Source organism: Sceloporus occidentalis, unplaced genomic scaffold (genome assembly GCF_023333645.1).
Source record: "Sceloporus occidentalis isolate IW3139 unplaced genomic scaffold, rSceOcc1.0.p SCAF_7, whole genome shotgun sequence".
NCBI lineage: Eukaryota > Metazoa > Chordata > Lepidosauria > Squamata > Phrynosomatidae > Sceloporus > Sceloporus occidentalis.
The window spans coordinates 43,558,658-43,572,156 of NW_028316987.1; the positions used below are offsets into that span (position 1 = coordinate 43,558,658).

Below are 13,499 nucleotides of genomic sequence, written 5' to 3' on the forward strand. Positions count from 1 at the left end.
CTGTGGAATTGGCTTTGCAGAAAAGAAACCCTTGGTTTGGAGAAAAGACAGCTCTGTTTTCTTCTTGTATGTTTCATCTTCTCTTTTTCTTTTGGCCTGATAGCAGGATTTACGTTCACTGTTAATTCTGCCATTTCCTCACTGTTAGTGATATGCAAACCTATGTGCAGTATCTTAGAGACATGTAACATATTACAGAGATATAGCATATAGTCTGTTTTCTTTCATACAGAAAAATATTTAGTAACTTTGCTGTATAGTTTTAACCAGGAGTCTGTGTGTCTTCAAATACAAACAAGCACAGAGTTTGAAATTACGCGCAATCTGGAGCATCTTCAACATGGAATTAAAAGAGGAAAGACAAGGCTAGGATCCATTCTTATATCCACTTGTTTGGCTTAGATCAGTGATACTCAAACTTTTTACTCTTGGGACCACCCTTTACATCTTTACATCTACAAGCTGATGTGGTGCCCCCCCCCCACAACACAGTATATGAATAAAAATGTTCTGTTTATTGAGTGTGTATTTTCATTCTCACATTAACATTTTATAAGGAAATAACATTGTTCAATTTAGAACAGTTTTATTTAAGTGAATTCAGTATTCAACTCATCCCATCTGTAAAAGTTTGGAAGAAGGAGTCTTGAACCCCCTTTGAGCAACTCTTGTGCCCCCCAGGGATCCAACTCCACTGTTTGAGAATCATTGACTTAGATGAATGTGTAGTGCATCCCAGAAGTCCTTCATTGCTTGCTATGGGAGACTGATCCAGCTCCATATGCAGAGATGCTGTTTCTTCTGGGTATTTGCACTTCCAGGAAGATGCATTGTATTCTAGAAATCTAGGACTTTTGTCTATATGCAAAAGAGTGAGCAACATGTGGTGACTTCTCAAAATCTAGAGACAAGGTTGAATAGATTTGGAATAATATGAGAAAAGCCTCTGATAGTATACACATTCCCACACTTCCCCATGTTTAGTTTTTTAAAAGGTGTATTTCTTTAATATTTACAAGTTATGGAATTCTGCCTTTGTTTTAAGGGAATTTTCTTAATTTTATAAATTGCAATATATACGGTACATATGGATCCATGTTTCCCCCAATAACTTCAAGTGTTCCTTCATGTTAATCTCCTTTCTTAGGAGTTGTCATTGAATGAAAACTGTGCAGCAAATATTTTTCTGTTACCTTTTTGCATGACAATAAAAATTGCCAACAACTATATGGTTTACTTTTGTTTCAGTTCTGAAATATAATTAGTGATTTTTTAAAATAAATTCTGAACAGTATTAACTAATTCATAGCCTGGATAAATATCATTGTGTCTGAACATGAGAATAGGAAAGCACAGAAAGGGAAGACTCTAAGAATTGTTGATGGTTATTAATTCTTTAATTCATAAAAAGACTACAAACTAAAGGTTAGTAATTCAGCCCTTTCACTCGAAGCTTGTTCAGTGAAAGGGCTGAATTAGTAAGATTTGTGGAACAGGAGATTTATTCAGACGGTTTAGTCTGATTGATTTCCAGATCCCTGTTGCTGCTTGGTCCACATTATTTATAACACAATGATATGAGTTATGAAAGAAAATATTAAGTTTATACATATTGAAATCTCACTGTAAATGAGAGTTATGTCATATAGTGATATAAAAGATAAATGGAATGGAACTAATTTTCTGTGGTTAGAGCATCTCTGAATTACTAGAATTTTGGAGGAAATAAGAGAAATTATCTGAGGAAAAAGCTTAAGAAAAATATTGGAAGTGCAAAACACATAACAAATTCTACCAGAGGACATCTAGTTTCTTCTACATTATGGTCTGAATCCATTGGTGATCTTGCCTTGGAGGAAAACACTTTTGCTCACATGAGGGGATGCAACTGATTATCAGTTTATTCCCCTACCAACTGCAGCTCCCCTTCCAATATTTCACTCTGTTCCCTCAGGCATCAAGTATATAATTTCTTTAATTTTAATTTTATTTTATTAAACAGTCAGACACATTACATAAATACAGACAATCTAACGCATTACATAAACATAGATACAATCCTTCAGGTCTACACATATAATGAATCCTAAAGCCACACATTAATACCTACTCAAGTGACTTCAGCCATTGGTCAATGACTCTTTCCTTTCCCGACTCGGACTAAGAAACCTGTCAACCAAGGGTCTAAACCTGATGAACTTGCAGAAATAAATTTGCTAATATTACAAAATAAGGTATTAGAAACATTTTGTGTGTGTGTGCTGGTGTATTAATGACGTTATTTGGTGCTGAAATCCTAAACCCACAAATTACTACTAAGGAGATGTGATAAATTTACATTATTTGGTTTAGAAATTGGTTTGTAATTTCCTGTGCAGTGTGCATTATTTGAATATTTGACAGTAACAAGTACTGCAGGGTAGCTGTAGATAGTTTACATTTTATCTCTTTTGCTTGCCTTAGTAAGCAAAATTTTAGATTGTACAAAATTAGGAATTTAGAAGAATTACATAGTCAGGTAGTTCTTATGAAGCAAAACGTGGTATTTGTTTTGCCCCTTTACTTATCATTTTTATCTCAACTGTGGTTTCTTGCGTGTGCTTCATTCATACTCATTGCTACAGATTAATTGTCCCATATGCCCACAAATCTCTCTCCAAACTTTGTCTCTGCCCCACGTGTGGTAAATCTCTATGCGATTATTATTGTGTAATGGAATAATTTACTTGGAAGCAAAGTGCAGTTGAATGGGTTGCTTTTCTTCCTTTTTTGTGTTCTTCACTTGCTCTGTCTTCACTTACCTTGAACTGAGTTAAGAAAACTGTCGTTAGCTGGTTTAAACTTGCTGAACCCTTAAGAGGTTTCAGAAGTATGATTTCTAAACCCTTTCCTGGTCATTGGGGTTTGTGCTTATGAAGTGAAGAAGTACTATAGTTTTTTATGGGTTTTTCGGCTATGTGGCCATGTTCTAGAAGAGTTTATTCCTGACGTTTTGCCAGCATCTGTGGCTGGCATCTTCTGAGAATGCATTCTCTGAAGATGCCAGCCACAGATGCTGGCGAAATGTCAGGAACAAACTCTTCTAGAACATGGCCACATAGCCTGAAAAACCCATAAAAAACTATGAATGCCAGCCATGAAAGCCTTCAACTTCACATTGAAGAAGTACTCTCCTTGGCAGCAGCCACACATAGACATGCATGTATACAGAAATAAAACACTTTTATTCTGTTTAAATTCAGAAACGTTACATGGTCTTTGAACAGCATGTCTCAGTTTTGCTGTCAGAAGGCGCACTCCTAGCCAGAGGAAGCTAAAAGAAAAAATAAATGAACTGTTTCAAAGGTGAAAAACTGCAGGGAAATGTCCAAATAATTTGTAAGCCACTCTGACAGGCTTTTGGCTGAAGAGCGGGGTATAAGTAATAAATTATTATCATCATCATCATCATCATCATCATCATTATCATTATTATTATTAGAACATTTAAGTCACATTTTCAATATAAACTTTTTCATTTTTTGATAAAGCTTACCTTTTTTCCAGGCTGTTTCAGCTGTCCAATACCTCTTGGTTTAATGTCACCCTGAAGAAAAGAAGTGTATTTCTATCTTGCTCAGAGCCCCATTTTGCTGTCAGACTCCAACTGTGTATCCCTAATAAATATAATAAATAAAACATTTATTTATATCCTGCTTTTTGTTACAACAATTTGATACAGCAATATATACACACACCCCTAGTGAGAAGCCAGAAAGAGAAAGGGGAAGGAGAAATAGCTGGACTCTTGTTTGTTCTCTTGTCCTATGTTTTCTAATAATAAATTCATCTGTATTTATTAACCAACCTGTTCATCCAGTCTTTTAAGCCACTAAATCAATTGTGTAGAAATATTTTTATTATCAATTTTGGGTCAGAAACATGGACAGCCAGATAAAAATCACATTAATTGTGGAACAGGGGTGCACCCTTGGTAGATATCCTTTATCATTTTGATACAATCAGAAAGTTCCCCAGAGTGATCAATATTGATTTTCCATGAGATGTGAGTATAAAGAGAAGGCATACAGTTCAAGAGATGATTTGTTGCAAGTTCACATGTTCTTCCAAGTTGAATACAAACCTGTAAGATCTATTAACGCAAAATATACAGTTTGAGTACACAGTAGTAGTAACTAATAATGTAAAAGTTACCTTGCTCTCAGGTTATTACAGCTTTAGGAGCTTATCGCTTGGTTTATTAATTTGGCTTATCTGTCCTGGTTTAAATTTCAGTTTGGGCTGTATCCTGATCTTATCAGAAGGTTTTACCACAGAATTTGCCAGCTCAGTACAGCCCGGGTGAATCCTCCCTTCCAGGAGCACTCTGGTGGCCATTTTCTTAAGCTGGAAAACTTCCAGATCTGAAAAGAGCCACATAATAATAAATAAAAATGTTATTTCTATACCGCCCTTCTATATAATCAGGGCGGTGTACAGCATTATAAAAACATCCATAACAAAATAACAGTGCACATACAATTAAAATTAAAATTACAACAAAAACAGTCTAACCAGCTTGCCACTGCTGGCATGGGGGGGGGGGGAGAACTAATTGGGGCGTTCCTGGAAGCGGGGATGCACCTGGGCTGTATTCAGGTGTCAAATTTGGAGTCAAAAACCTTTTGATAAGATCAGGATGCAGCCTGAATTGAAATTTAAACTGGGAGAGATAAGCTGAATTAATAAACCAAACAATAAGCTTCTTAGTTATTAGTTATTTTTCTGTTTGAATTGAAAATGTTTCTTCTCACGTTTAGCTAATGGCAATCAAGACTGACACTTTTTATTCAGTTGGAACTTTTTCTGAAACCTCAGAATAAAACCTATATGATGTTCACCAGACTTTTGAAAGCGTAAGAGTTGGCCACATTACTTTTTTTAAAAACCCTTAGTGACTTGCTTTTATTACAGCTGTCAGTTTGCAAGCAGACTCTAGCAATAAAGCGGATGACTCAATGGATTCAAGATCATGCTGCTCATAATTCTTGTAATATGACAGGTTCCTTGAGAATAACCTTCCCTAACAATCACCAGCTTCCAGGATTTTGAAGAATCCTGAATCTCAATGCTTGTATCAACTCCATCCGATTTTCTTTAATGAAAACTTACATTTTATCATTTTGCTCTGATGATAACATTAACATAGGTATTTTATGATGATAATAATAACGTAAGTACTTTACAGCCTTTTGACAGAGAGGACCCTGCTCTAGATTCTGTAACAGACTGGGCTATTCCAAAGTTTGAACTAATTAACCAATTAGTTAATTGGTTAGCCAATTTTAATGTCACCCTGTATTATCACTAAAAACATTTTACAGAAGTTAAGCAACCATTCCACAAAGTAATCTGGAAACAGTCATTGCTTAGAAGAAACAAAGGTTGTTGGGGTTTTTTCTTTTGTCATCAGGCTTTGGTGTGATGGAAATCTATTTGAAAATGTATTCCTATTGAATCAGGGAAGTGAGCTGCCTTAAAATGGCCATTTCTATGTGAAAAAACAAAGTTACAGTATAACTGTGTAGAAAATATTGCCATATGTGGCTGGAATTCTTTGTCATCTACTTAGCTACCTAAGCTACCTTAACTATCATAGTTACATAGTTGAATAGTGTCACCCACTTTGACCCAGCAACCTAGTACCCACTTACTGGGCAGCAGCCACTGTAAGCAGCAGGGGTCTGTTCCCCGTCCCATTTGAGAAGCATCTGAGTGACATTTGCACCCCCTGCCATGACTGATTTCTGGTGTGACAGCCAAAAGCAGGTTCCCTTGCTGGAGAATGGTGACAACATCAGCCAGCTGCTTCCTGATCAACAGGGGAATAGATCCCTGTTGCTCAGGATTTAAAGAGCTTTCACTGCATAGAGAAACATACTACACCATTCCCATTGAAAGCAAGGCTTCTTAGCACTGAGGAGGCAACCATTTCATCTGAGGCAATAAAAACGGGATTTAAAGATCTTTCACTGCACACACCCCACTGCCAAAGACAAGTCTTTTACTGATTAATCTCGGATAGCTAACAAGTAAATGGAACGGCAGTGCGATAAAATCTATAGCCAACCTGTTATCAATTTGCAATTGCATGGTAATATGATAAGAATCATTGCTGTTTCAGGTGTTTAAAAAACCCAACAGCATCAGGAGAGAAGCTTTGTGCAATAATCTCCTATGTTGGGTGTGGCATAAAGTGAAATTGCACCCACAACCATTAGAAAGCAAAATAACACTCGGGATTCTGTTTTGTCCCCCATGTTATTTAATATCTACATGAAAGAACTGGAAGAGGTCATCCGGAGTTTTGGGGTGCAATGTCACCAATGTGCTGATGGGACCCAACTCTGTCTCTCCTTTCCATCTGATTCCAAGGAAGCTGTCCCTGTGCTGAACCAGTGTCTGCTGTCAGTAATAGACTGGATGAAGGCAAACAAATTGAAACTTAATCCAGATAAGACAGAGGTGCTCCTGGCCAGTCATAAGGCAGATCAGAGAATAGGGACTTTGCCTGTGCTGGGTGGGGTTACACTTCCCCAGAAATCTCAAACTAGCAGGTCAGGTGTGCTCCTGGACTCAACTCTGAGCCTGTAAGAAGAATCCAAAGAATTTTCAACATAGTATGTTTCTAATGATTTTTTTATTTTTAACTTGTTATATTAATGTGATGTTTTTAATTGCGTTTTTAAAACTGTACTTTTTTAAAAACCTCTTTTGTGAGCCACCCTGGGTCTAATTTATGAGAAAAGGAGCATGTAAAATAAAAATAAAAAGAGTAAATAAATTTAAAAAAACCTTTTAAGTTTTACAAAATGGCACAATGCTGGGGGGGGGGGGAGGAGGTCTTGACCTATGGAAATTACCCATTCCTGATGCAATGCTACCATTTCTTTTTATTTCTGCTACTTTATTTTCTGCTTACTATCAAATAAAAAATAAAAACAACTTCAACATATTCTAGGGGGTATTTTTGAACTTCATGGTACTCCAAGATATATCATATTTTTGCATTAACAAACAGAAGATTTTACTATCTTACGCCCCATACAGACAGGCCAAAATAAAGCTGCTTCGGGTCACTTTGGAGGTATGCTGTTTAAATGATGCATGCGTCCTAGGAGTCCGGAAGCCACGCCAAAACCACATTCCTGGAGCGTGGTTTTGGTGCGGCCTCCGGACTCTTAGGACGCATGCATCATTTAAACAGCATACCACCAAAGTGACCCAAAGCAGCTTTATTTTGGCCTGTCTGTGTGGAGTGATAGGTCTAGCTTCTCCATTACTATGCTACATCTTTGTTTGAAAGGAATATGGAGTATGGTTTAGAAAGGTCCTAAATACCCCAAAGGCACCAGATCCTGTCTAATCTTAGAAGCTAAGCAAAGTCAGCCCTGTTAGTACTTGGATGGCAGACTGATAACAAATGCAAGCTGCTGTAGGCTATATTTCAGAGGAAGGAACTGGCAAAAATCACCTTTCATTATTGCTTGCTTTGAAAATTCTATGAAATTCATAGGGTCTTCTTGAAGGCATATACATACACATATCACTCAGAAACAACATTCCCCACTTGAGTTTGCATTAGTATAGATTCCTCTAAAAAATTAGTGTTTTGAAACTGGGCCTTTGAACAGGAGTGGGTTGAAGGGGCTAGAAAGATTACTTCAATTTGGTCAAACTGCTGGCCAAGATCTGCCCAGACATATCCCACAGATGATGTGTTTTTAGTAGGACCCAATTGTTAAACATTTTCTTCTAGATAGAGGTTTATTCTGGGAAGTTTTAAATGAGATAAACCAATCAAGAATGGAATGGAAAACATGTCTCTCTGACTTCTGATATGAATGATATAATCAAGGTATTTGTGTCTCACTGGCACTTGGTTGGGATGGACAAAGACACAATGATAGAGTAGAGCTTAGTTTCTATAAATATTGGATGCCTCTCTTTGCAGTTCCCACATCAGAGTAGTGGATACTGCTGTCTTTTGGACATTTTAAGCTGTGCCACCACCACCTACCGTGCTGAAATTCACACACATGTGAGTAATGTTTCTCCAGACTTAAGTTATTAAATATTATTAATTGATTAAACTAGGCACAGTGCTAAAATGCGACCCCAAAGCCAATGAGCTGTTCTTTGAAAGAAGTGTGAGTTCATTCAATACAGTTCCTCAGGTTTTACTGGTTGTTGTCTCCTCTTAGTCCAATCTTTCTTTGGGCTGTTTGTAGCAAAAAAAAAGTTTTTTGGGATTTGGGCCCTGCTAAAGGTTTTCTTTTAAAATCTTGGTGTGGTTTGCTAAGGAGGTCCTATGGCCTAAAAAGCAAACTTTCTCCTTTATTTTTAACTTTTTTTTCTGACTCAGAGTTATAGGATTATGTAAAAGTGTCATTTCACTGACACATAATACACTATAACTCTTTTTTAAAAGATGAAGAAAAAGATACTTTTATTCTGATATATCTTGGAATTTAAAAGAAACCCACTCCAGGGTGGAAAGAAAACGTTGCAACTGGCTCTGGGAATTGCCAGAAAAACATCTGGGACAACAAAAACGTCATTAGGATATATATATATATATATATATATATATATATATATATATAGAACTAGGGTAGCAAATATTGCAGCCTACTGACGTATTTGCCTCATTCAGAGATGCTCAAAACTTAGCCTTGGAGGAAGGAGAAAACATGTGTTTGAAATTTCAAATTTAACCAAAGCCTCATTTTCTGGGATTTTTTGGTAAAGTGCTTCCCACTTTCTTTCTTTCTTTCTTTCTTTCTTTCGTTTGTTCATTTGTTTGTTCTTTAGGGTTGGAGAATTACAAGCCTTAGGCTCAACCTTTTACAAAAGAATAGATGAGTTGCCTAAGGCTTTAGATTACAGGATTCAACATTTTTTCTAAGGAATAACTTGCCTCAGATGAACTGGCCTGAGGTTTTTTTTTTTTGAGGTTAGCAGTCTCAGTCACTTCTACAGAAAAAGAGGTCTGTCTTCCTCCCATCCCCATTAGAAGCTAACTATCCCAGAGTTCAAAGCTTTAGATAGAATTCATTTTCCAGGTCTTGGAATCTAAGTACAAAATGCCCACCACCACAGAGTAAAATCAAGGATCAGATTTTTTTTTAACCTTCATTCTGGAAAAGATTTTTAATTTTAATTGTTAAAACATCCCTTTTCTGGCATAAACATAATCAAATCAGATTACATTAACAATTGAATTACTGTGTTAACCCTTAACCCTTTAATAATTAGCATAGTAATTATTAAGTATTAATTAAATTTATTTGAAAATAAATTTCTTTTGCCATCAATGTAGAATTATTTTAAGGAAAGTTTATTAAAAATTAATTAAATTTAAAAACACATTTTAATTTATTTTAAGGAATTGTTTTAAAATAATTATTTCAAGGAAAGTTTACTAAAGTGTAATTTAATTTAAAAATACATTTTAATTTATTTTAAGGATTTAAAAAATTATTATTTTAAGGAAAGTTTATTAAAATTTAATTTAATTTAAAAATACATTTAATTATACGTTTAAATTTAATGGAACATTAAATTCAATAAAATTTATTAGCTTTATTTCCCTTTTCGGTGAAAACACAAAAATACGCATACAACGTCTTTTTGATTTCATATAGGCTACCTGTCAAAATTTTATTTGCTGTGATTCTAATCTTGCTTAATATAAGAATTGTTTTCCTTGCATCAATATAATTCTACATTCCTTGTAAAGTTAACTTGATTCTATTTTGTTTCAACTTCCTCTTCCAAAACAGGAAAAGGGTGTGCACCCTGTCACCTCAAAAAATCTGTTAAAAGCAGGGTTGTTCCTTCAGCCTACTCACAAAATTCAGCCACACAGAGCAGCTAACTTCACAAATCTTGGAGAAGCAAAGCCCAGGAAGCATCATGAGCAAGACAACTGGTATGTACATGAGAAAAAGGCTCATACTATTTTATTTGATTTCTTCCTCGCTGATTTTATTTGATACCTCAGAGTGAAAAAGAGAGACTGCCAACCAATACTAGGTACTGTGGGCTATATATCAGAGGAAGAAACTGGCAAGACCACATCTAAGTGTTTGTTGGCTTAAAAAACCTTATGAAATTAATGGGCTCTCTATGTGTCAAGAGGTAACTTGAACACACATTTGTGCATGCACACACCATACTAACAATCAGTATGAAGTCGAACACTTTCATGGCCGGCATCCATAGTTTTTTGTGGGTTTTTCGGGCCATGTGGCTATGTTCTAGAAGAGTTTCTTCCTGATGTTTCACCAGCATCTGTGGCTGGCATCTTCAGAGAATGCTGCCAGCCACAGATGCTGGTGAAACGTCAGGAAGAAGCTCTTTTAGAACATAGCCACATGGCCCGAAAAACCCACAAAAAACTAACAATCAGTACTTTGAACTAAGATTAGAAATGAATATGTAGTATATTTCAGGTCAGACAATACTTTCAAAGAATCACCCCAACTGATGAAATAGCCATAGCTGGCAAAGCACTCTGAACCACAGGTGCAACTTCAGTGTCTAGTGACAAAAGCAGAACCAGGAGAAAACCCAAGCTGTAAATTGGCTTTCTCAGGAGAAGTGCAATGCTCTCCAGAATACCAACAGTTTGGGCATCCACAACTCCTCCTTACTCTCAGGATTCAATGCAGTTCATATATCCTTGGTGTAGCTAGAGACATTGTGCATATTGTTTTAAAATGTACTTCTTTAAAATTCCTTTAAAATATTGCTAGTTGAAACTGCAATGGTCAAAAGGAAAATGGCACAGAAGAATGAAGAGTTAACTTGTTTTGAGAGGCTGGTCAGACAAAACAAAGAAGTTACAAAGTGCGAGAACAAGAATATTTATTCTAACTTATGCTATTGACACAAACATGAAGTTTTCAAAATTTAGCCAGAGCTTGTCTTTTAACTCTCAAAGCCATCCTTTCATTTACATAGAACAAATGAAAACTTGAACAGAAGGGTGAATAGATGTTTGCTGTCATTTCCAGGATGTCTTCTGAAGGCTGTTGGAGTTGATTTCCTCAGAAAGGAGAATACCCGTCTCCACCATACTGATAAGTTTAAGAATGATAGTCTGATTGTTCGACGTGGACAGAAGTTCAGTTTGAAGGTGACATTTAGCAGGGAGCTGAAAGCCAATGATGAAATCATCCTGAAGCTCAGCATCGGTAAGCAAATGTATCTTTATATGGTCCATTAAAATAAGTCTAAGAATATATGTTGTAGTACCTTTCAGAAATTACTTATTCTGGAATCAGAAAAGACAAAGGGTTTCAGTTAGAACATATCGTACAAGTTCAAGGCCCCATACAGACAGGTCAAAATAAAGCTGCTTCGGCTCACTTTGGAGGTATGCTGTTTAAATGATGCATGCATACTAAGAGTCTGGAAGCCGCATTAAAGCCACGACCCAGTGCTAAGGACTGGAGTGCTGCTTTGGTGCAGCTTCTGGACTCTTAGGACACATGCATCATTTAAATAGCATACCTCCAAAGTGACCCAAAGCAGCTTTATTTTGGCCTGTCTGTATGGGGCCCAAGAATATTCAGGGGAAATGTTCTTGTTTTCAGAATTTTAATTTCAAATTCAATGAAATTTAACTGGAAAATGGACATATTGACAGGAACAAGATGATGACCAATGGAGGGGAAATGGCTCACTAAGAAGTGAAGGAATGGACAATATGTGTTTTATACTGGTCTTTCCAGATAGCCTCTCATTCAAATACTCAGTTACCTTTAATAATGTAACAATATTGTTAAGAGCTCAGCATTCTATATCTTGGATGATATAGAATGGCAGATTGTAGTCATTCAAGATACAAACACTCACATGGACACATTTAGTTAACATTAGGAATCGTTTGTTTGTTCGTTTGTTTGTATCCCACCCTCTTCCCAGTTCAGGGCTCAAAGTTGTTTGCAACAGATTAAAAAAACATATATTTTTAAAAACCACAAAATACAAAAGTGAAAAGGAAATTAAACAATAAAAAATTAAAACCAGTCGAAACATCAACTATTTAAAACAGACACATCGGCACATACTTGAACAACAAATAGTAAAATGTAGCATGTTGTTTAAGTCGGATGGGCCTTAAACAATCAGTCATCAAATGCCTGTTAAAACAGAAAAGCCTTTGCTTGCAAAAAATAAAATAGATAAGGTTCCAGTCTAGTGTCTCTAGGAAGGGAGTTCTAGAAACTGGTGGCAGCCACTGAGAAGACCCTCAACTGCATTTCCACCAGATGTACCTATGAAAGTGTTGGGACAGATGGAAGCGCTTCCCCAGCAGATCTCAAAACACAGGGAGGTGCATAAGGAAGAATATGGCCCTTCAAATCATGTGGGTGTGACATATATGGGCTTTATGGTTGAAACCAGCACTGTGAATTGTACCTAGAAATAGACCAGCAGCCACTACAACTGTTGCCACAAGAGATTTGTGTGCTCCTTTTAGCCAGCTCGGGATAGCAATCTGGGTGCAGCTCTTTGGACCAGTCGAACTTTTCAAAGGCAGACCATCTTCAGGGCATTAAAGTAATTAAACTGGGCTGCAACTAAGGAATGTGTCACTGTGGCCAGATCTCACATCTCAAGAAATGGGCACAGTTTAAACTATGCAAGTGGCTCCTAGTCACCGCTGAATCTTGAGCTTCCAGGCTCAGGGTTGAAACTAGGGTACACCTAGTTTGCAAGATGTGGACCTGAGTCTTCAGGGAGAGTGTAAACCCATACAGCACAGGCTGAATCCTTATTTCTTGATCTGCCTTTTGATGAAAAAACATGATAAAATTACAAAGTCAGTGCCACTGTTAATGAGATAGTGGCAGTTGTGTCTGCAGTTCCACAGACATTTGCAACTGGATTCTCTTCCTGAGTCAATCCAACTGGTTAAAGCTCCTCTGTCTCTTCCTCTTTATCTTTCCCATACTGTGGATCAGTAGAGGCTGGTGGTTTCCTTGTTATTGGGGTGAGTCTGGACTTTAAGGAAGCTATCCAGCTTATTTGAGGGATATGGTTCAAGACAGCTTCCCAAATCCAGAGTGGATTCACTAATGCTCTGACTTGGAAGGAGCCAGCTGCCACTGCTCCAGACTTTCCTGGATTTCAGTATCCCTCCTGCACTCTGCTAGTGCTTCTTGTTTTTCTCCTCGGCTGCTCCACTCCTCCTCTTCTCCAACCACACATTTTTTCTCCTCATTCTTCCTCAACACCAACACTTGTTTAAAAAGCAAACAAAAACCACACAACTCTCACATTGGTCTCTTTCCCCTCTATTTGTTGTCCCCTCCATTTCACATTGCTCAGTGCCAAAGGCCCTGAGGAGAAGGAGTTGCACATCATGTTCTATCCAACCATTCTGCTCCTTCAAGAGGAAACAACACATACTGGACATTTTAAAAAATCTTTTCCTCACTGCAAGG

General features: G+C 37.0%; 1 protein-coding gene across 1 annotated transcript in view; it reads left to right on the forward strand.

Moving 5' to 3' along the window:
* Positions 1-9,957: 9,957 nt before the first annotated feature.
* LOC149309631 (protein-glutamine gamma-glutamyltransferase 4-like) overlaps positions 9,958-13,499 on the forward strand; it is a 32,054-nt gene continuing 28,512 nt past the window's right edge. Inside the window, exons 1-2 of the mRNA XM_089532466.1 lie at positions 9,958-9,973; positions 11,061-11,240. Coding sequence (XP_089388592.1) covers positions 9,958-9,973; positions 11,061-11,240 — 196 coding nt within the window. The remainder of the gene's footprint in view (positions 9,974-11,060; positions 11,241-13,499) is intronic.